Source organism: Somniosus microcephalus, chromosome 22, assembly GCF_052327205.1.
Source record: "Somniosus microcephalus isolate GS21.2 chromosome 22, FLI_Smic_1.0, whole genome shotgun sequence".
Classification (NCBI taxonomy): domain Eukaryota; kingdom Metazoa; phylum Chordata; class Chondrichthyes; order Squaliformes; family Somniosidae; genus Somniosus; species Somniosus microcephalus.
In genome coordinates this window covers 23,548,536-23,573,084 of record NC_141008.1, presented here as the reverse complement: position 1 = coordinate 23,573,084, position 24,549 = coordinate 23,548,536, and the positions used below count along the sequence as shown (strand labels likewise).

Here is a 24,549-nt window from a genome sequence, read left to right as displayed (position 1 = left end):
GGTGTAGCCTTTTCATGCCTCCGATACATTTTTCAGCTCTATATTCCTGCATTCATTCTCTACTTTATTGATTTCTGGCTTCCTTTGCACAACCCCTTCTCTGCACTTCACTTTTCAGCAGCAAAACCTTTCATCATTTTGGCCTTACGCCCTGGCACACTTTCCTCAAATCTCTCTGCCTTGCTACCTCACTGGGGCCCCTCCTTCGGAAGCCTATCTCTTTGATCTTACCTTTGGCCACCACATCTAACCCTTTTCCCACCACTGCTCAGTGGTCCTGTTGTTATTTATTTCACTTCTGTGAAACATATTTTATCCCATTAACAGTGCTATAAAAGTGCATTGTTGTTGCTGGTAGTGGCTGGCTAAACAGCATTGGCAGAGGCCCAGGAGAAAGCCTCGAGTCTGATCTTTTCACCAAAGAAGAAGTCTCCTCTGGTAATAAAGTACTTTACAAGAAATAATGGTCGTTACTGGGGGGTTCTTGAAACACTGCAGGATCTGGGTTTGAATCTAAAACCGCCTGAAACATTAATTTATCTGTCTCTGCACAGATGCTGACTGGCCTGCTGTGTTTCCACCATTTTCTGTTATTTCAGATTTCTAACAGATTTCTAACATTTTGCAGTTTTTTCTTGATTGAATGTTTAGTATACTTATCATTTAAGACTGTGCCCCACTGAACTTTTCAATATAAATACTTCCTTTCATCTTATTGGCTTTTAGTCAGGACCCTTGTAGAGTTGTAAGCTTTTTATGAACTGTCAGCTTTTGCTAGTTTTCTAGCTTGGCCTGTATGTTTAATTCCTTTTCTGACCATCTTAAATGTTTGCCTCTTGTTATTACAACTTATCAGTATGACTTAATAAAACTCACTATGCACTTGGTTTGAGTATAAAGCAAGGCTTTAATCAACTTGTTTCAGAACATGGAGGTCTGGTTGTACTTCACTAGTTCCTGTCTTACAAAATGTCCCTGGGCAAGCTGGGCCCACGCCCGAGTATTTATACTCCTTGGACGGCGCCACCAGCTGGCCATCCAGTGTTATTTCATGAGTTGTTTCTTCATGATGATGAGATTTATAACACAGTATTTGGCCTATTATAAACTAATAAATTCCTAATTTTGAGATATTTACTTGACCCTCTCAGCTCTGATGAAAGAAACCCAAATTCTATTCATAAGGGTAACTCTTCACCTCCTAGTGCATCAATCTATGTTCAAACAAGTGTTTAACTTGTCTCACTCTACTACATCCTGCATCTCATTGAAACATACAAGATTCTGAAGGGGATTGGCAGGGTAGATGCTGAGAGGCTGGTGTGTCTAGAACTAGGGGGCATAGTCTCAGGATAAGGGGTAGGCCATTTAAGACCGAGATGAGGAGGAATTTCTTCACTCAGAGGGTTGTGAATCTTTGGAATTCTCTGCTCCAGAGAGCTGTGAATGCTGAGTCTTTGAGTATATTCAAGGCTGAGATAGGTAGATTTTTGGACTCTCGGGGAATCAAGGGATATGGAGATCGGGCGGGAAAGTGGAGTTGAGGTTGAAGATCAGCCATGATCTTATTAAATGGCGGAGCAGGCTTGAGGGGTCGTATGGTCTACTCCTGCTCTTACTTCTTATGTTCTAATGTTCTTATCCCAAGCACTGCTGGAGTTAGCACTGTCACAATGGGCTGGAACTTGCTGGAGCGGGGCATCTCTTGCCGTGCGCCATTAGTTAGACATTTTCCTGCACCCTTCAGCGAGAATTTTTTGCGCCATAACTTGCTGGAGGTGCGAGCTGATAACGGGTATCTGGGACCTTGGTGAACAACAGGACCAACAGTCTATCTCCTTAACCAATGAGATTTAAGGATTGAGAGAGAAAGAGGAACGACGGAGAAGGAAATCAGGCGAATTAGAGTCAAAACAGGTAGCGAGAGGGAAAAAAATGACAAAGGAAAATTAAGCTAAAAAATTAATATTTTTTAAATCTCCAATTCACTATCTTAAGGACTGAGTTACATTGGGTCTCAGAAACAGCCCATTCGACCCAACTTGTTTATGCTGCCGTTTATGCTCCACACAAGCCTCCTCTCACCCCTCTTCATCTAACCCTATCAGCATATCCATCTATTCTTTTCTCCCTCATGTGCTTATTTAGCTTCCCCTTAAATGCATCTATACTATTCACCTCAACTATTCCTTGTGGGAGCGAGTTCCACATTCTAACCACTCTCTGGGTAAAAGAAGTTTCTCCTGAATTCCCTATTGGTATTATTCGTGACTATCTTATATTTATGGCCCCTAGTTTTTGAATCCCGAAATGTCTTCTCTATGTCTACCCTATCGAACCGTTTATCGTTTTAGAGACCTCTCTCAGATTACCTCTCAGCCTTCTCTTTTTCAGAGAAAAGAGCCCCAGCCTGTTCAGTCTTTCGTGCGAGTTATAACCTCTCAGTTTTGGTATTATGCTTGTAAATCTTTCTCCAGTGCCTTTATATCCTTTTTATATGGAGACCAAGAACTGTGCACAGTATTCCAAAGTGTGGTCGAACCAAGACTGCACAATTTAAATTGTTCTCTTTTGTGGGCCAGTGAGGTTGATTTGGCAGTCATTAACAATTATCATGTCATTAAAAGGGTTCTTGTGCTATTAATTACCAGGAGTAACTTTCCTCGGCAAATTTAATGAGCAATTAATGTGTACTCTTTTGGTATAGACCATAAACAAATAAACTTTAACTTAACAAAAAACTTTAAAGGAAACTTAGCAAATTAAATTAAAATTTTGTTGCTGGGGGTGATGATGCACTCCAGTCCCTGCGGCGCCCACCGGTCGCGGAAGGCCTCGAGCGTGCCGGCGGACACCGCGTGCTCCATCTCCAGGGCCACCCGGGCGCGAACTTGGCCGCGGAAGAGAGGCAGGCAATTGGGCCGAATGACCCCTTCGACCGCCCGCTGCCTGGACCAGTTAATGGTCAATTAATGTGCAAACCCAGCAAGTTTATACAAAAAGGAGAGGCGGTCGTTCAGCCCGACTGCCTGCCTCGCTTCCGCGGCTACGTTCACGCCCGGGTGTCCCTGGAGATGGGAGCACGCGGTGTCCACTGGCATGCTCGAGGCCTTCCGCGACCGGTGGGCATCCGAGTGCATCATCACCACCACTGCCGGGTGTAGCATTTTAATTTAATTTGTTAAGTTTCCTTTAAAAAAAAATTTTTGGTTGCTTTCCCCGCTCTTTATAAAAAGGGGGCACGTGCTTGGACTTTTCATGTACAAAAACGAGGGCGAAATGCTGTTTGTGCAAAGTGGCGTAAAAAATGCTGGAGACGGGCAAATGGCGGCGGTACCTCCGCGCCGAACGGGCTGCTTTGCGGGGTCATGCACTTCCCCCGGCCACCACCTGGGGCAGGGTGTATCCCCGCGGGCACCTGGCCGGCGCGCGCCGCGCTGTTCTGTCACAAGCCCGCGCGGGTGACGGCGGCGCTTACGTCCGGGCGCATGCGCGCGCACTTGGCCGGGCGGGATTGCGCAGCAGTGGCTGCCGGGTAATGGCGCGCATGTGCGCCGTCTGAAGTGTCCGGTAATGGCGGACAGACCGAGAGGAGAATGGCGGAGAATGAGACGGGATTAAAGCCGCCGCCGCCATGTCTCCCGCACACAAGCGGTTTGTGATAACCTGGGCGGCGGGGCTGAGCTTCGCTTTACTGCTTTCCTTCTACATCTTGGGTTGGTACCTCTTGGGCCTGCTGGCCGTGGCGCCCGCTTGGGTTTATTACTCTTCCCTGCAGGGAGTAGGCCCCAGGCCCGGGCCTCGATTGCTTCTCGGTCGCATCAAAGCGTTTATTCTCGGGACGCGTTGGGCCGAGGCGGTACACGGCAAGTTAAACGGAGGCAGCGGTCAGTGGAAAGGAAGAGGTCGGGGTGCCAGAGGCAGGCTCCAGCCGCGGCTGCGGAATCCTAGCCGGGCCCAGGGCAACAGCTGGAAGTGGGAGGTGGACTGCGAGGAGCGCAACTCGCTGGTGGCGCCGGACGAGCGGAGTCCGGCCGAGCTCATGATGGGCAGCTACCTCTCGAACGAAAACTCGGCACAGGCCATGGTCGGCAGCAGGGAGCTGAAGAACCGCTACAGTCGGCCGAATCCCATCCAGACCCCGACTGGGAGGTTGTCCTTTGGGTAAGAGCCTGGTCAGACAAGGGACCTGACAACAGTTAAACGCCATCAACTCACACACTGCACCGTGATCACAAGCTCTCCCATTCGTTCAACTTACTCATCAGCTTCTATCTCACGAATTGCTTTGATGCAAAAGTTATCCAAGGCAATTCATCCCTAATTTGTTGAGAAGGAAGTTTAGATCTGATTTAATGGATAGTTTTAGAATGTTTTACTGGGTTGAAGATTTAGAATCATAGAATGGTTACAGCACAGAAAGAGGCCGTTCGGCCCGTAAAGCCTGTGCCGGCTGTCTGCAAGAGCACTTCAATTAGTCCCACTCCCCCACCCTTTCCCGTAGCCCTGCAAATTTCTTTCCTTCAGGTACTTATCCAATTCCCTTTTGAAAACCACGATTGAATCTGCCTCCACTATCCTTTCAGGCAGTGCATTCCAGATCCTAACCACTCGGTGCGTAAAAAAGTTTTTTCTTGCGTCGCCTTTGGTTCTTTTGCCAATCACTTTAAATCTGTGTCCTCTGGTGGTTCTTGACCCTTCTGCCAATGGGAACAATTTATCTCTACTCTGGCGGCACGGTGGCATAGTGGTTAGCACTGTTGCCTCACAGCGCCAGGGACCCGGGTTCGAATCCGGCCTCGGGTGACTGTCTGTGTGGAGTTTGCACATTCTCCCCGTGTTTGCGTGGGTTTTCTCCGGGTGCTCCGGTTTCCTCCCACAGTCCAAAGATGTGCAGGTTAGGTTGATTGGCTATGATAAATTGACCCTTAGTGTTAGGGGGATTAAATACGTGGGGTTACGGGGATAGGGTGGGATATGTGTTGGTGCAGGGGTTACGGGGATCGGGTGGAATATGTGTCGGTGCAGGCTCGATGGGCCAAAATGGCCTTTATCTGCACTGTGGGGTTTCTGTGATTCTGTGAAACCCCTCATGATTTTGAACACCTCTCAAATCTCTGCTCCAAGGGGAACAGCCCCTGCTTTCTCCAGCCTATCAACGTAACTGAACTCCCTCATTCCTGGATTGAACGTAGAAATAAAAATTTTTTAAAAAGCAAATGCTGGAAATTTTAAATAAAACCAGAAAGCACTGGAAATGTGCATCAAATCTGAGAGAGAGAACGCAAGTTTACGATTCGGTTGGTAATTTTTCATGAGAACACTACCGAAAACATTAGAAACATAGAAGATAGGAGCAGGAGTAGGCCATTCGGCCCCTCGAGCCTGCTCCGCCATTCAGTGAGATCATAGCTGATCATCCAAATTCAGTACCCTGTCCCTGCCTTCTCCCCATATCCCTTGATCCTTAAGAAATATATCTAACTCCTTCTTGAATATATTTAATGAATTGGCCTTCACTGCCTTCTGTGGTAGAGAATTCCACAGGTTCACCACTCTCTGGGTGAAGTAATTCCTCCTCATCTCTGTCCTAAATGGCTTACCCCTTATCCTGAGACTGTGACCCCTGGTTCTCGACTCCCCCGCCATCGGGAGCATCCTTCCTGCATCTAGTCTGTCTAGTCCTGTTAGAATTTTATAAGTTTCAATGAGATCCCCTCTCATTCTTCTAAACTTCAGCGAGTATAAGCCCAATCGACCCAATCTTCTCTCATACGTAATTCCTGCCATCCCAGGTATCAGTCTGGTGAATCTTCGCTGCACTCCCTCCATGGCAAGAACATTCTTCCTCAGATTGTCTCTCTTCGGATCTTGAAAAATTTGTGCATGTCCATCGTTTTGTTTTGATTGTCAATGATGCAGCGATTTCTTGAGGGCCTATTTTTTTTATATATAATCTCCTGAAGAAAAACACTTTCTTTTATACAGCACCTTTCATTAAAGCAAGGGAGCCTTGCATTTATATAGCGCCTTTCATGACATCAGGATGTCCCCAAGCGCTTTACAGCCAATGAAGTACTTTTGCAGTGTCCTCACTGCTGTGATGTAGGAAACGTGGCAGCCAGTTTGCACAACAGGGTCCCACAAACACCAACGTGATGACCAGACAATCTGTTTTAGTGATGTTGTTTGAGGGATAAATGTTGGCCAGGTGTTTAGCGAGAATGCTCCTACTCGCCAAGGTAGTGCCGTGGGATCTTTTACGTCCACCTGCGAGGTGTTTAACGTCTCATTCGAAACACTGCACCTCTGACAGTGCAGCACTGCGCTGGGGTGTCAGCCTGGATTTTGTGCTCCCGCCTCAACAGTCAGAGAAGTACTTTTGAAATGTAGTCACTTGTAGGGAAAACCATACCCAGGTTTCTGTTTTACATGATGGTAATTTTGAGGTGACCACTACATAGCTGCAGTCTTAATCTTCCTGCCTTATGTCTAGCCCTGGTTACAAACTATTCAGTTTGTACTCTGCTGTTGGAAAAATATTTAGACCATAAGAATATACATGGAGTAGAGGAGGAAAGGGATCTGGGGTACAGTTACACAAATGACTAAAAGTAGCGACGCAGGTTAATAAGGCCATCAAAAATGCAAACCAAGCACTGGAGTTTGTTTCTAGAGGGATAGAATTGAAAAGCTGAGAATTTGTGTTAAACTTGTACAGAACCTTGGTTAGATCACACTTGGAATACTGTGCACATTTCTGGTCTACAAATTATAAAAAGATAGAGGCACTGGAGGAGATGCAAAAATTATTTACCAGATACCAGAACTGAGGTAATATTTATCACGAAAGATTGAACAGGCTAGGGCTCTTTTCACTAGAAAAAAGACTGAACGGTGACTGATCGAGGCCTTTAAGATTATGAATGGGTTTGATAGGGTAGACATAGAGAAGCTGTTTACACCTGCGGAGAGAACAAAACTAGGGGCCATAAACACTCTTGTCTGCAATTTTTTTGGGTGCGTGGCTCCTTTAAGTAGCTGCGCGGCCCATTCAAATTTTCGCGCATGCGCGGTTATTCCAGTTGAAAAGCCAGCAAGCGGCCTATGCGGGAGCTCCAGACCGCTGCGTGGCCGTGCAGCTTACAGGGAACATTGGCCATAAATAAGATCGTCACTAATAAATTCAATAGGGAATTCAGGAGAAACTTCTTTAGCCAGAGAGCGGTGAGAATGTGTTACTTGCTACCACCAGTAGTTGAGATGATTGGCATAGATGGATTTAAGGGGAAGCTAGATAAACAAATGAGGGAGAAAGGAATAGATGGTAATGCTGGTAGCTGAAGAGGGGTGGGAGGAGGCTCGTGCGGTGCAGAAACAGCGGCATGGACCAGTTGGGCTGAATGACCTGCTTCTGTGCTGTACATTCTATGTAATAACAGTGGAAAGTAGCTGATATAAATGCTAGTGTTCTAAATAAAGCGTTCTAAAAGTTACTGGTGCATTCATGTTATAAGTATGAAGAATTTGATTTAACTTTCCACTGTTTCGGTACTGGGCTAGAATCAGATTAGTTTACCACAGTACTGCCTGTAATGTTGCTTTTTTCTGCCCCCCCCCCCCCCCCTTAAATTAATGAGTCAACCCAGGCAGCTGAAAAGCAAGGGGGGGAACATTGAATTTTTAGAAGCAAGTATTAGATGTTAAGATTGTAGATGAAATTAAAACTGAATTTTGGGATTTTTTACGAAGATGTGTAGTCCCAACGTTGCTGGTCAGGTACACAAAGCACCTTGTGATAAATGTATTGGGTGAAAGAAGGTGCCAAAGATAATTTTAAGTGCACTAGATTATACAAACCCGTACCATATATCAGCATAACTGCCTTATTCGTGATGTGATATTTTAATGTTATCCCTCGGCCTCATTGCTCATCTTTTCGGTGCACTGGCGAGGTGTTTTGTTGAACTGAAGAGAGAGATGATGGTCTGAGTTCTGCTATGGGTTGTACCACCATCTCATGCCAAGTAAATAGAGTGGTGACACAGACTCTAGTGTCTGTCACCACTCTGTTTAAATGACAGCAGATGCTGATACAGGATAGATGGCAGAGTATCCACCACTCGAGCTCTTTAAGCTGTCAATAGTAGCTATATTATAGAACTCTTGCATTAGCCTTATCGCTTTTGGTGTGTTGGCTGCAGTTGAATTATGATGGTGCTCAGAAGAATGACTGGATGACCTGAACTGTGCTGACGGGCATTGAGATTTGTTTCCAATATTATGAATATATATGTATATATAGTGCTGCAGCCATTAACCATTTGGAGAGCAAAGCTTTCCCAAGTGGTTAACGACTGCAGCCATTGTGCAAAATTGCAGTGAAACTGGGTAACAGATTCTTGAACAAAAATCTTAAACTTTCCAAGTCTAGCAGAAACTGTTGCAGATTGATTTGGCAGCATTTATTTTTTTGCTCTGCTTTGTCATAATTTATACTTGCACTTGGGATGTGTGGTTTATCATATTCGCGTTGCACACAGGTGCATGTTCTGGTGGTGGTGTGTGAAACCAGTAACTGCAGTTAAAGCCACAAGTGATTCTTCAGGGCAGAAACAGGTGGAACTGAACTGCTAACCTTTTCAGCAGCAAATTGAAACCAAGCTATCACTGGAGGAGGAAAGCAATACCTTGTGGGTTTCTGCCTTTGAGTCCTCATTTATTTGTTTCAAAGTTAAGTTTTGGTGTTAAATCTTGAGTGTCAGTAGGTTATGAAACCAAAGCTGTATGTCAGTGCACAGATAATGAGCAGACACAAACATTTATTATACAGTTTCCTTTGTAATATTGCAGTATTCACAGCTGTTACGTGTTGATGCCAGCTTCCTGTGTGCAGTATGAGAATCCTCTGAAACAGTGACTTCTGGCTCAGAACTTGTAATTTTTCACACATTCAGGTGTGCCGGTCACGCAATAATATATATAGATGTATATAAGGAAGGCGATTCAGTTCAGCCGACCTCATCCAGTAAACTGTTCTCCCCACAGTATCCAGCTTGATTACTTTATGTGAAGAACATCTTTGACTTCAGTCCTAAATATTTCTTTTCCCTGTGTGACCCTCTGTCCCTTTGTCCTACTGTCCGGGTTTAGTTTGCAGTAGTGTTTCAGATTTAGTTCTTTCCAGTTTACTGTATTATATCATTCAAAAACATTACCTCTCAGTTGCCTCCTTTCGAGACTCATTAGCCCAAGTTTCTTCAGTCTTTCCTCATAATTATGTCAGCTGTGGCTCAGTGGGTGGCACACTCGCCTCTGAGTCAGAAGGTTGTGGGTTCAAGTCCCACTCCAGAGACTTGAGCACAAAAATCGAGGCTGACACTCCAGTGCAGTACCGAGGGAATGCTGCACTGTCTGAGATGCCGTCTTTCTGATGAGACGTTAAACCGATGCTCCGTCTGCTCTCAGGTGGACGTAAAAGACCCTGCGGTACTATTTCGAAGAAGAGCAGTGGCATTATTCCTGGTGTCCTAGGCCAATATTTATCCCTCAATCAACATCGCAAAAAAACAGATTATTTGGTCATTATCACATTGCTGTTTGTGGGAGCTTGCTATGCGCAAATTGCCTGCCGCGTTTCCTACATTACAACAGTGACTACATTTCAAAAAGTACTTCATTGGCTGTAAAGCGCTTTGGAACGTCTGGTGGTCGTGAAAGGCACTAAAGAAATGCAAGTCTTTTTCTTTATAATTTGATACCAGGCATCAGTCTTGTGGCTTTTGCACTGCTTCTAAGGCTTAAATACGTCTCCTCTCGGTGATGAGAACTGGTCATGGTATTAAAGCTATGAAATGATCACAACCTTGTACAATTCAAGCATATCCTCTGACTTGTTTTAGCTATGTGGTAAAGTATTTTGTCTTGTTGATTGCTGCTCTAGTGATTGGACAGCAAGTCTAATAGCCCTATTTAAATTTGATCTTCACCTATAAATAGCACTCTCGGGGTACGAAAAACACTCATTTTATACCAGGACAGCCTGAGGGTGCTCCAATTCTTCCTTGGACATAGGCCCAACCAGTCCCCATCCACCACCACCCTCCTTCGCTTGGCTGAAACATTGAACAACTTCTCTTTTGACTCCACTCACTTCCTCCAAATAAAAGGTGTTGCTATGGGAACCCGCATGGGTCCTAGCTATGTCTGTCTTTTCATGTGATACGTGGATTATTCTTTGTCCCAGTCCTACTCTGAACCCCTCCCTCACAACTTTTTCCGGTACATTGATGACTGTGTCAGTACCATTTCCTGCTCTTGTCTTGGAAAATTTCATTCACTTTGCTTCCAATTTCCACCCTTCTCTCGCCTTCACATGGTTCATCTGACTCTTTCTTTCCTTCCCTTCCTCGCCTTCTATGTCTCCATTTCTGGGGAAAGGCTATCGACCAATATCCACTATAAGCCCACTGACTCCCACAGATACTTTGACTGCACTTCCTCCCACCCCGCTTCCTGTGGGGACTCTACTCCATTCGCCCTTGACAATGCCACCTTCCACATCGGTGCTTCTGGTATGTCTCCCTTTTTCCTTAACTGAGGATTCCCCTTAACCGTTTCTGTTCCATTTCTCGGACGTGCCCTCACCCCTTCCCCTCCTTCCCAGAACCACGATAGGGTTCCCCCTGTCTTCACCTTTCACCCCACTAGCCTCCACATTCAACAGATCATTTTCCGCCACCTCCAGTGTGATCCCGCCACCAAACACATCTTTCCCTCCTTTTCAGCATTTCGAAGTGACCGTTCACTCCGCGACACCCTGGTTCACTTCTCAATCACCCACAACACCCCATCTCCTTCCCATGGCACCTTCCCGCACGTGCGCAGTAGATGCAACACCTGCCCTTTCACCACCTCCATTCCCACTGTCCAGTACCCCAAACACTTCTTCCGGGTGAAACAGCGATTTACTTGTACTTGCAATTTCATATACTGTATTCGCTGCTCACGATGCGGTGGTCTCCACATTGGGGAGACCAACAACAGGTTTGGTGATCGCTTTGCGGAACACCTTCGTTCAGTCCGCAAGCGTGACCCCAAGCTTCCGGTCGCCTGTCACTTTAATTCTCCGCTCCACTCCCACTCTGACTGCTCTGTCTTTGGCCTCCTACACTGTTCCAGTGAAGCACAACATAAGCTAGAGGAACAGCACGTCATCTTTCGATTAGGTACTTAACAGCCTTCCAGACTCAACATTGAGTTCAACAATTTTAGATCATACCCATGGCCCCATTTCTTTGGATGGCAGGTGCTGATAACTCTGCTATTACCAGTTATACTACTTGTAGACCTATATTTTGTTCCTTTACTTGTCCCATTGCCATCTCCTTTTGCCTCGCACCATCATCCCTTTTGTTTTTTAATCTCTCCTGCCTTCCACCCTATCCCACACCTTGCCTTTTGTTCTTTCCTTCCCTCCCCCTTTTCCCTGCCTGCTTAAAACCTGTAACATCTCTAACTTTTTTCAGTTCTGACGCAAGGTCATCAACCTGCGGCGTTAACTCTGTTTCTCTCTCCACAGATGTTGCCTGACCTGCAGTATTCTGTTTTTTTTTAATCAAACTTTGCACTTGAAAGCCATCTGCCGGAACTGTGCCCACTTCTTTTATCCAACTCCTGTAAATTGTGGCTGCTGTCTCTGTTTCGACTGCCGTTCCCAGTGATGGTGGTGATTGCAGCTTTCACCATTTGGCTTGAGTTTGCTTCACATTCCAGAGAATGTGGGTTTGAGTCCCAAAGCTATGTAACAGTTCAGCGTCTTGAGCTTACATGAGAGCTGATCGTCTTTTTGGAAGGATTGAAATAATCCAACATAATGATGCGTTGAACCATCTCAATGAGGGACACTTCCTAAGTACATAGTCGGGCAATGGTAAAATAATGTTGTTTTTGAGCACTTTAAATTCAAATGAGCCATCATTGTTCCCATTAAAGAATCTACACTTGTGTAACATAGCCAACAAATTACTTTTTGAAGCAGTCACTGGTGCTTTGTGGATAAACCTGGCTTATTTAATACATTTGAGGCTAATAGCTCATCAGGGAAATCGGATGAGAATAAATTATGTTGTGCTAATCAGTTCCTGTGTGCATCTAATTTATCATCTCAAATTGTTCCCACCACTTGCACCATCAGTAGCTCACCCTGGTTTTACTGTGCTCAGAATGCTCTATTTAGATAGCACAACATTTATAATTGCTGTGTCTTTCACAGTTGAGAGCTGCAGTTTGAAAACTTCACCCACCCACTATTGCATTGGACTAGATCGAGTGATAACACTGATCCTGGTAATTTATCACTAGGTGCAAATGAGTTTGACTTTGTTGTTAACCAAACTTTTTGGTACTTTCTCCAAAAATAGTTTTAGAATGAGTCTTCATGTTGGCAGCGGTCATTTAATGGAAGGCATCAACAACTTGCCAGTATTTGTCACCACTTCAGTTGGTGTGCCTCTTCTGAGCACTGCAGCTTGGCGAGTTGCTCATTGCCGAAGTGACGCACTATACTGCAGTTGAATTGTTTGTGATATCTGCCCCCAGATCTTCAAACCTGAGAGCTTCTTCACAGTATAAAAATGTCAATCTGGTCTATAATTTGATTTTTTTTCCCCCTTTTTTAATGCTCTTCCCCCCCACCTCTCCTGAAGATGTTCCTGACTTCCTGGGCTGTGGCTGCATGTGTGCCAGCAGCCTTCTGGTACCTTGGTGGCATGGCCATTGAGGCTGGTATCGAGTGTTATCGAGCCATTCCATCATGGAGAGCATCGTGACCAAGCCCCATTAATATACGAGTCACTAATAAATCCAATAAGGAATTCAGGAGACATTTCTTTACCCAGAGAGTGGTTGGAATGTGGAACTCACTACCACAGGGAGTAGTTGAGGCAAATAGCAGCGATGCATTTAAAGGGAAGCTAGATAAGTACACGAGGGAGAATGGAGTAAAAGGAGTGTCATGTGGCGCATAAACACTAACATAGACCGGTTGGGCCGAATGGCCTGTTTCTGTGCTATAAATACTATGCAACACTATGTAATCCTGACATCCATACAAGTGTGCTTTCCAGCAGACACAAGTGGATAGCAATGGAGGTGGCAACTCTTGACTACCCTTTCCCTCCTCAATCCTTTACCGTGTAGCACTGAGGCCAGTTGCCGCACCCTGGCTGCTGTCTTGGCTGAAATCGGTTAACTCAGCACAGACTGATATTCAGCCTGTGTCCTTTTGTTTTGTATGAATCAGTACATGTTTGGTGCCACTACTAATTGAACCATTAGGGAGGACATGTAAGCTATTTCTGAATGTGTATTTGACTTTTCCACTAATGGAGAATATTTGGCTGTATGGATTTGCCTATTTTTCTGTAACCAGCTTCAGAAATATTTGATCATTTTTTTTAAACTGATGTAACACGCAAGCTTTTAAACTGATGTAACAGGTATCTTGCAAGCTGCCAAGGACACTCTGTACTTGAGGTTAACCTTTGTGTCTGAATCATTTTGTCTCTTCTAGGGAACATCAGGCTATGATGAATAAATTTACAGTGACCCCTCGGCGACGGTATCCTATCCACCAGCCCCAGTATTCGATCCCTGGAACTCTGCCGACTGTCCGATGGGACGGCTATCAGAAGAAAAATGTTTTGTCCTCCAGAAACTCAACCATGCTACATAGTCCAGTAACTGTAAAAATTGCACGTCCTGATGCAAGTATAATGCGTTCACCGCTGTAAGTATTGCTCGTAACTATTTAAGTAAAAATTTCTCTGGACTTTCCCAGGCTGTGTAGAGTGGTCTGAATGAGTGCAAAATATAAGCTATTGATGTATGGGAATCAGGATATTGGTCAGTACCTGATTTATCTTGGTTTACAGATCTATCTTTAAAATTTTAGAGAAGATCGTGAATATTCTGATAAAACAGCATATATTACCTCTGAAATAGATATGCAATAACTCTTGTTTCTTTACAATCTCTTCCCTCTCCTCCGATACTTGGGAGTGAAATTGTGGTGAAAAATTAGCTTTAATGGAACCTTGGTGTTTACATGGCAAGACTTGGTGGCAGAAGTTGCCGACTTAAATGGGGGCAGAATGTTCGCAAGATAGCTACACATTAGAAAGGCCGTTTAGCCCATCTTGGCTCATCCCTGCAGTCCACTCTTGTTTCCTCCCTCCCGGTGATACCAGTGTCCTCTCCTCCGCTACCCTCTCTTGAAGTCTGTTCATGTGTTAAGCACATGTTGTATGAAGAGCTACTTCCTAACAGTAGTCCTAAATTTGCCGTTTTTTATTTGAACCTGTGACCCCCTAGTCACTGTTTCTGCGGAGCAGTCTACTAAATTTCCTAACGGCTTTCAACGTCAACCGTAACTCTGTTAACACCGTTCGTTGAGCATTAAAGTTACCCATTTCTCCTCTTGCACTTGGCACTTGTCTGTATTAAATTTCATCTGCCATTGGTCTACCCATTTACATGTATTGTCCACCTCATTTTGTAGTCCTGAGCTGCCCCTGTTAGTTTATACAAAAGCCAAATACTGTGGTTGCTGGAAATCTGAAAGAAAAATGGAAAATGCTGGGAACACTCAGCAGGTCAGGCAGCATCTATAGAGAGAAAAACAGAGCTAACGTTTCAGGGCGATGACCTTTCATCAGAGCTGTTAGTTGATATTTGTATGTTGATAGTCGACGGGTCCCTGAAATTCAGGATTGGGCTTTGGCATCAAAAATGGAACATGCATTTTTGGACAAAAAGCACAAGTGGTAACTTTCATGACCATTGAAAAATACAGACTTGAGGGGTGAAAGGAAGTGCCCCAGATGTGTCTGAGGTTAGATGGTATTTTCAAGTTCTACAAAACAATGGTTTTCAGCACTTGAGATTGTCACATCAAAGATTGTAAGTAATAGTTTAATATTGCACCTTTCTGCATCTTCTGTATTGTGTGTTGAGCTGCTTGATTTGGTTTTGTGCACTGCATGTAATAAACGCTGCAGAATAACTGAGCAGTAATGAAATAACAAGCTAGACTTAAGTGTATTGGTTCTGCACTCTTTAAAAACAGTGGGAATAATATGCGCTTGCTTACCAGATCCCTTCATGATTACAAGAAGTGGTTTTATATATACAGGAAACTTTGTGCTATCTGGCACTGACGGGACCGAGCTGTTGCCGTCCCATTAAAACTGCCGGACAAACCAGCGCTAATGTTGAAACATACGGAGATTTTGAGCTCCGTATCTGGCAACAAACCCTGTTGCTTAGCAACAGCTTCTAAACAGTCGGCTGTACCTTGCAAGCGTCTCTGAGGCTTAGCAACAGCTTCAGCGAGACCTTGCAAAGCCTGACTGGTGGAAAAAAAAGCAACGAAAAGAAAAGAAAAACCTAACGAAACGGCTCCTGATTTTTGCCGGTGGCTCGAGCATTCTGGACAGTTAACCTCTGGATAAACCAAAGTTTCCTGTAAATGACGTATGTGCTAAGGTGGGAAATACTGTGGAGACAATGTTCTTCCCTCTTTCTGGTATGAATCTTGCCGATGCCTGGCTCTGCATTGCTTTGCCCAAGTGGACAGTGATGTGTCAGCCTGTGCAATGAATGTGATTCAATGATTTGACCATGAAGAACGCCATAACCGGCCTTTTCATGCATGCAGTTTCCAGTAGGAGCCACTGACTTGTGATCAAGAGTAGGAAGCCTGGCTGATAGTGTCCCCGTCCCCCCTCCCCTTCCAGCCTGTTGAGGCCGAGGGAACAGTAACACCCCTCCTGTTGCCCCAACAGATCCACTAACTCAGCACTGACCAAGGATTGAACCTGGGACCTTCTGTTCTGTATAGCTCATGAAATAAGTCGCTGTTAAGAGATCTACTAATAGAATTGTTGTCACTAAGCTTATTCAGCTTATTCATTGTTATTGAAACAATCGCACTTAGCTAGTACATTTTTAATGTAAGGTGCACTTATGTGATCAATTCATCACAAATTGCTCCGTCATCAGTGACAGTCTTGTGACAACCAGTACCACTCCCTTGTATTATACAGCCACAACTGTTCTCCAGGCACAGCAGGTGTTATGCATAGTTCAAAAAGTCTACTATTACGCTTGACAGCCTAATAATGGCAGAGCTTATTGTTGGATGACCAAATGTTGACTCCAGTTAATATATAGGTGGATTTGGGACAACATAAAACAAGCCATAAGTTATGAATGCAGACACAAGTGTATGCATAGTTATGAGCAAGACTTCTATTTTGCTAGGATTCTTCTAGTTACAATTGGTATAGATGTGGCTACCTGGTGCTCTCTCTTCCTCTGTCTGTAACAGTGCCCCAGGATGATTATTCCCATTGTATCAAAGCATGGCAGCACCTGACCACTTGTCATGGGGGTACAGTAGCATAGTGATTATGTGACTGGACTAATGATCCGGAGACGTAAGTTCAAATCCCACCACGGCAGCTGTGGAATTTAAATTCAGTTAATTAAATAAATCTGGAATATAAAAAAAACTGGTATTAGTAAAGGTGACCATGATTGTCGTAAAAACCCATCTGGTTCACTAATGCCTTTAGGGTCTAGTCTGCCCCATTTGTGACTCCAGACAGCAATGTGGTTGACTCTTAACTGCCCCCTGCAGTTCAAGAAAGCGGCTCACCACCACCATCTCAAGGACAATTAGGGATGGGCAATAAATGCCGGCCTGGCCAGCGACGCCCACATCCCATAAACAAATTTTTTAAAACTTCCTTTCAGTGATGTGGCTACGGTAAGGAACTCAGCAGTATGTAAAAGCTGTGTATCCATAACCACTGTGACTCTCAGGTTTTCTTTTAAACTGTGCGCTTAAAGGCACCGACTTGGGGTATGCTTCCATAGATGATGGTTACTCTTTAGAACTTTGTCCAAGGGACCAGTAGTTGTGTGTGACCCTAAATAGTGAGTGTTTACAAGCCATTTAGTTGACTGCCATCACAGCTGAGCCTGTCGCCACACAAGCACTTAACAGCAGGGCCAATGGATAGCTATCAGGAATTCTGTATCTTTTTGCCTTTTTCTTTCCCCTGCATCATTCAAGGTCCCAGGCCAGTTGTAGAGCTCATGCTGCTGCTCTGGCTGAAATCGGCGCTGGCACTTTTACGTGATAAAAGTCTCTCGTGTAGCCGCACTAGGAAATATAAAAGCATCCAAATACTGCTTTTATGTCAGTCTTGTGTAGAAGCAATAGCACATAATGGGGAAGTAAATGGGTAAAGTGGCTAGATGTCAATATAAGGTTCTAACAAAATCTGAGCTCAAAGTACGTGTCAGATAGAGGTAGACTGGAAATCAAACCTGGGGCACTTGTCGTCCACATAACTCAGCTACGACAGAACGAGTTGAGCTTTTGGGAAAACCTTCTCTGGTATTTAATTAAATTTTTTATGCTCGTTAAGGTGAGGGATATTCTCCCGGCCCTAACTTTACCCCATAACGCGCCCCCCCACCTCCCCCGCCACTAACTGCCATCCCGTGCTGGTTATGATGCCATGGGTGCTGGTAGTCGTCCGGTACTTCACATGTAAGCTAAGACAGGCTTATTGACCATGGAACACCTTGTGGCTGAGCCTGATATCTGGATATATCTTCCAGCAATGGTTCTAGATAACAATCAAGAGTGGGAATCCTGGGGGCTACAGATCTATGTGGCTTCATACCGCACTGGTGGGTGCATTTGCGAGGCTGTGGGGTGAGCTTAGGTCTGAATCCTTGGACCTGCTCATAGGGACGAGGTGAAAACTGTTGCATGGTCATGCAAACAATATTTCTACATATTAAAATAAATCTACCTCTCCTTGCTCCTGCCTTCCCATACAGCAGATTTCACCACCGACTTGGGCTGTGTATTGAGTGAAAAGGAAAGAATAGCAAGTTGCTGCTATGGGTAATGTACACATACTTTACAAGCATTGTTTCTTTTCTCTTTGAAGTAGCAAAGCAAAAAAAACACAGCTGATCAGGGCTGCAGTGGTTTATGAACCTACAATCAGTATAAATGAACCAATGCAGAGATGGATTTGTAGGGTGATGAACTCCAGAGGAGCTATGATGGGGGAAGGGGTTAAGGGTAGAGAGAAGTTGGAGGCTTAAATGAGCGAGGGGTTATACTTTTTTTCTTCCTCCATCCTGTTGAGTGCAAAAGAGGTAGTGGAAGAGCGATAGTCTTTATAGAGCGTTGTTGACATTTGGAACAACAGAGGGGACTAAGCTTGGAGGCAGCTTTAACAACAGGAGATATGGGAGTTGTTCAAAGTGAGAAATTTGGCCAGGTGGTCGTGAAAAAGGACTGGTTGGGCCAATTTCCTCTTCATTTTCCAGCCGTACTAATTTATATCTCGGTCTAAAGTTCTGGTGAGGGGTGCACACCTGCAATGGCATTTTCTGTTTTTTCTCTTTTATAGGTGCTGACTGACCTGTATTTTCTGTTTTCATTTCAGATTTCTAGTTGTTTATCCTTTTTACTTACATTCTGATTTAATCCTGAAATTGATTCAACATTTGATCTATGAACTATAAAATAGTTGTCAGTCAGTGCAGATTTCCATGACATCAGTGGACATGTATTTAAACTGTTAACTTCCCAGGTTTGACCACATGATGTCCACTGCTGTGTCTCCTCTAATTGACCCCTGCTCGAAAGCAACTGTGCTTAATGCACTCAAGGAGAGTCGGAAGAGAATGGGGGAAGATGATGCCGAAAGAACTTTGATCTCCGAGCGTGAGAATAAACGCAGGTATGTGGGTTAGTTTGGGTTCTAAAAGGCTTAGTGTGATGGGTTGGGGAAGGAAGCTTTGAGAATGCTTGAGGCATGAGTTGGAAAGAGATTACGTTGAGCGGTTGTATTTATTTTCACCTGCAAAAGCAATTCTGTTAATAGAAATAACTAGAAAGGTCCAGTTCAGATGCATTTGACTTGATCAGTCATGCTTATTGACCAGTTTCTCTCTCTGAATGAATCATTAGTGGTTACTTCATTGATGTATTGGAGCCTATTGAGCTTCCAACTCCAAGAATGTGCAATTCTGTTTCAAAGCAGGTTTGCTTGATCTACAGTCTGATGAACACAGGCAGAGTTGATAGTTTCTTTTTGCAGCTGTATATCCCAGTGCTGTGAAGTGGACAAATACCCATTTGTGGTTGACTATCAATTTTCCCTCTTACTGCATTGTGCAAGTCATACTAGATAAAAGCAAAACATTTCAGGAATTTACTGTTATGTATGGTTATGGATTAGTGTAAAAATGAGCATTGGTCCCAGTCTGGTGAGTTAGCTTCTCTCGGAAAGAGCAGCAGTCTGGGGGTTACATTTGGCCCCTGGGTGAAGGAGGGGTAAAAATGTTCACAATTTTTGTGCTCTAAATATTCAGACACACACTCACTCACTCACTCGCTTGCATTGGAATTCCTATAAAAGTAGACTTAATCCGAAGTGGAATGTCCTGTATATCAAGAGAGTGGATACAGAGAGAATGTTTCCACTTGTGGGGAAGAGCAGAACTAGAGGCCATCGATATAAGATAGTCACCAAGAAATCCAATAGGGAATTCAGAAGAAACTTCTTTACCCAAAGAGTGGCGAGAATGTGGAACTTGCCGCCACAGGGAGTGGTTGAAGCGAATAGTATCGATGCATTTAAGGGGAGGCTAGACAAGCATATGAGGGAGAAGGGAATCGAGGGTTATGCTGATAGATTTGGATGAAGAAAGACGGGAGGAGGCTTGAGTGGAGCATGGAGTGGTTGGGCCAAATGGTCTCTTTCTGTGCCGTACATCCTATGTAAAGTGTTTGGGTGATCACGAGGAAACTGTGCCCTACAAACTTAGCCAATTGGTGGGCAGGAAAAGACAAGCTGGTTCATTAAGTGCCCCACGCCATGATTGTCAGAGCATCATAACTAAATGCTTCTTCACTCCCCAAGTGTTATTTAGCCTTCTGTGTGAAGCGATCTCTGCCCAGTCAAGAACTGGTCCAGCTCCCTCTTGAAGGTATGCAGAGAGCCAGCACCCACCACGCCAGACGGGAATGTATTCCAGAGGCTCGCTGCTCTCTGGAGAAAAGAAGATCTGCGTAACATTCCCCTCAATTTCATGTGACATTGTTGCCAAAAGTTTTACAGAGAGCATCTTGTAAAGACCATTCTATTTGTATAATTTGCTTTTAAACAAAAAGCTAGTGCAGGTCCATGAGCTGCCGCTAGATATTTTTAGTACATTTTGGTATCAAATGAGTATTCTGGCAATGTGGTTGAACAGAGCCAAATTTTAAGTTTGTAAATCCAGATCCTCTTGAGACAAACTACTTCTGTTAAATAAACACATTTACCAAATTGATGTAGCTGAGTCTCCTGTGAAGTCGTATACAATTCTCATGCATACCAAGTAAAATTAACTTTATGACTATGAAAACTAGTCGCTGATTGGCTTACTTCAAGTTCCAATCATGTCTTCTAATGTGGGTCTAACTTGTTGCTTTTTGCTTATGGATTGTTTCCAGGCGCCATGACAGCAGTGGAAGTGGTCACTCTGCATTTGAACCCCTGTTGGCCAATGGAGCTCCAGCCTCACTGATTCCAAAGTAAGTTGTGTGGGAGAAAGGCCAGGAGTAGGTGTACAATAAACTGGTCGAGATAATAATGAAGTTCCACCCATTACCATTTGTGGACAGAATTTCAAAATGCTGTTCCAGATATTTTTATTACTTGTGCAGCTTTACTGTGTTCCATTTAAAATTGAATTATTTCCATCTGTTGAATATTTGGAATGATTGAATTTGTGCATTCCAGTAACTTTTTTATTATGCAGTCAAAATTTTGGAACTTTTGTGACAGTCAAGGGATGAGGATGGGCTTCACTCTCCTGCTTTTTTATTCTGCTGCACAGTCTGTGGTCCAGTCGTTCCATCTGGCATCGTCCCATTCAGTCTGATTACAGGGTAGATTTCAGGAGTGTGCAACTTCACTTCGCAAACCTTGGAAATAGCTGGTACACACCTGTGTTTCCTGTTCATCTTAATGTTTCAAGTTTGCCTTGTGCTCCCTTAATCTAAGCAGGTTTTACTGGCTGTGATGGCAATTTCTTTGCATAGCAGTGTGTTTTCTGCATTAACTCGGACAGCTCAGCCCTTGCTGTTGTAAACACATTAGCCAGTCGAAGATCGTATTATGTTTCTATATTTGTGGGCAATTAATTGAAGCTGATGGGCATGACTGCCAATATAAAGCATTACACAAACTGGCCTAGAGGGTATATATGATTTGAGGAAGAGCATAAAAAGTTTGTTTTTTATGATCAGAGCATTATCTTGAAGTCCAAAAATACTGTGCCACTGAATGCCAGGGCATGGGTTTACACGTTTGGCTTCCCATTTTCATATGATGTATTTGTTAGACCCTCTCCAGTTATTTTGCTTGGGGTAGATAAGAAAATTGAGGGACAATCGCTTGCGTCTGCTCTTGTACACTTACAAGCTGCCTGTGGAATGGCAAAAGCTTGGCATGTCAGGTGAAATAGCTGAGCTGGTTTAACAGCTGGCTTTGATCATTGTCCCTTATTGAACCATTTTCTACAGTTGTAGCTTCCCTGAATATGTGTTTAACTTTACTAGTTCAGGCTGGGGATGACTTTATTAACATCAATTTATATCCTCCAGTTCATGTGGGGAGCTTGTTTGCTTCCACTCTTCTCTCCTAACCTCTTAACACCTGTAAGAAAATCGCATGGGTTATTTTAGAAAATCATCTCCGCATTCAATTAAAATTGTACAGTAGAAAAATTAATTTCTTGTCCTAGCTTGCACTGGAATTTCCCAGGCACTTTTCAGTTCAAGTGTAAATAAAACTGCTCCACTCACTCTCAAAGTGGCGATAGTTAATTGTTGAGTCACATTTAAAATAAAACTCAGTACTGCATGACTGAAAAGGTTTAAATTTCTGTTTGAGTGGAATAGCCTGCAGACATTAAGTGTTATGGGGAATTGTCGCCAAGATGGCTCCGTATATAAATAGTCCATGTACCGTCTCGTCCAGGAGCTCCCCAGGTTCAAAACCCTGATCTGTGAGTGATTCAGTATCAGTTGGGGCAGCAGTTGTGACACTACAATTGGCTTCTTGTGCCCCTGCTTGTTCAGCAACCCTGGTAGAAAGTGTGTGTACGTGACCCATCCTTTCCATTCGGGATCACTAGAAAGCAATCCAGTTTGATAGGGGCAAGATCGGGATCCACATGGATGGCTGTCGTCGGCTGTTGATGATCTGTCCAGGCTTACAATGAGGAATCGCCTCTTGGGGGAGGTACCAGTACTCCACTGCTGTCTGGAACTGTACCCTCGCAAAAGCCAGTGCGTTCAGGAGAGGCTGGAACAAGAACAAAATGTTTGGAGAAGGGAAAATAGGTGTACTTCAGAACTTGATGTAGGTTATTTGAAATAAAGTAAGCTCATAATGGATTATTTACAAAAAGACAATGATAGCAGAACAGGGGCACAAAATTAGCTACAAACCGATATTATTTTGTGCAAATTTTCATTTTCATTTTTTTTTTCTTCTTTTCTAGACCTGGAACCCTAAAGAGGGGCACCAATTCCCAGTGTTCGGATGACCCCATCTCCAAACGGTCACGAACATCCTCCATAAGCTCACTGAATAGTACATGTGTGGGTGGGAAGCATACTTCTGCTCGCAATCCCATTTTCAGTTCTTACAGTTCCACCCGGGGCCATGCTCAGGTTAGTGCATAATGCAGCACGTAATACTGAAACGCACTTTGCTGCTTGCAGTCCTGTTCAAGGTATGATGGGCTGTTGGTGATTTTCTGTCTGTACATAGCCTATTTGAGAAATGGTTTTGAAACTGGGTGCTAGCCTCTGTGTACACTGTAGGCTGCCACATTAGTGCACTACTGAGGGAGCTGCATTGTTGGAGATTGCCTTTTGGATCAGAGACTAAACTGAGGCCTCTTTGGGAGGGTGTGAAAGGTTCCATGGCACCATTTGAATAACAGAGTTCTCCTGATATTCTAGTCAACATTCATCCTTCAACCAACACTACCAAAAGCAGATTAACTGATCACTCATTTGCTGTATGTGGAACTTTGTGCCAAATGAGTTGCCCATTGGCCTACAAGCAACAGTGAGGACATTTGAAAAGTAGTCCATTGGTTGTAAAACTCTACCCCTCCCACAGGGGGGCTGCCCTTCACCTCTTACGCCCGTTTCACAAAGCCTATATTTCCGACCTTCACACTGGTGCCCTGTGATGATACTTCCTTCTCCTCTTCACTGACACTTGGATTTAATAAACTATGAACAAATATTGTATTGAATGCGATGATTTTATAGTGTTGAGATTTTTTTTCCCCCTTGTGTTGTGTACACAATAGGATTTTATCCCCATAAATTGTAACTTTACACAAGTCTGACTTTACATTGGATGATTAAATCTGAGTAGTTCTGAAAAGTTAAATCCAGCGATGAGAAATGGGAGCATAATATATATCTATATGCATATAATCAAAATGTTATTTCTGCACAAACATCGTCAACTTTCCCATTGTATATTCCTATGTTCACACTTCTAATGGAAACTGCCTTTGTAAACTTGTTATGCAGTCATTCTATCCCCTCCTGCAGGCACTGCAGCACAATCATTTACAGGAAAATATAATGACCGTGTTATAAGTTTCCATTATAAATGTGGCTTCAGAATTTTTAATGAAATGTGCACAGACTTCAGATGTTTTAATTTCTCATGCAGAAGATAGATATGTGCCAAAAAGTGTGGCTAGAATGGGCCAGGTTTCCTTCAGTGCAATATTAACTTATTGCTGTGTAACGCTTTGCATAAATAATGATCTGACTGAATTTCTTGCTCAACCTGTAGGGTTTGAAGACCTATCTCTCTGTACGAAATACATCTCCGCTCTCTAGCCCTGCATCTTCACGTTCTCAAACTCCTGAGAGACCAGGCAAGAAAATGAGGTAACCAACTGCAGTTTAAAAAATTTGCCCTACTGAAATAAACGTTCATTAAAACAACCATATGTGCATGTTGAAGTGATCCAGACACCCCCAAGTGGTGGTTCATTGTTGATGACCATTGATGCAGTTCATGTTGCAGTGAATTTCATGATTAGCATTGTATTCCATTTTACCAAGCTGTGCAACTGAAGTCAATTCAAAGATGAAATGTTCTTGAGTTGTGGGCAACACCAAGGCTACATTGATTACCCATTCTTAGTTGCCCTGAGAATGTAGTGGTGGATCTTAAGTCATAATTTTTACAACATAGGTTGCTAGGCTACTTAAGTGTCAACTAAGTAGTGTGGCACTGGAGTTACATGTAGGCCAGATAGGGTAAGGAGTGGCAGCAGGTTCACTTTCCTCAAGGTTATTCATGAACCAGTTATTTTTGACAGTTTTCATGGTTTGTTTTCTTGTGGACTAGCATAAGT

General features: G+C 43.8%; 1 protein-coding gene across 3 annotated transcripts in view; it reads left to right on the top strand.

The window, feature by feature from the left end:
- Positions 1–3,529: 3,529 nt before the first annotated feature.
- pom121 (POM121 transmembrane nucleoporin) overlaps positions 3,530–24,549 on the top strand; it is a 71,235-nt gene continuing 50,215 nt past the window's right edge. For all 3 annotated transcript variants that reach the window (XM_085964329.1, XM_085964328.1, XM_085964327.1), the window contains exons 1-6: positions 3,530–4,164; positions 13,574–13,789; positions 18,687–18,836; positions 20,597–20,677; positions 22,654–22,825; positions 23,979–24,076. In XM_085964329.1, coding sequence (XP_085820455.1) covers positions 3,635–4,164; positions 13,574–13,789; positions 18,687–18,836; positions 20,597–20,677; positions 22,654–22,825; positions 23,979–24,076 — 1,247 coding nt within the window. In that variant the 5' untranslated portion in view covers positions 3,530–3,634. The remainder of the gene's footprint in view (positions 4,165–13,573; positions 13,790–18,686; positions 18,837–20,596; positions 20,678–22,653; positions 22,826–23,978; positions 24,077–24,549) is intronic.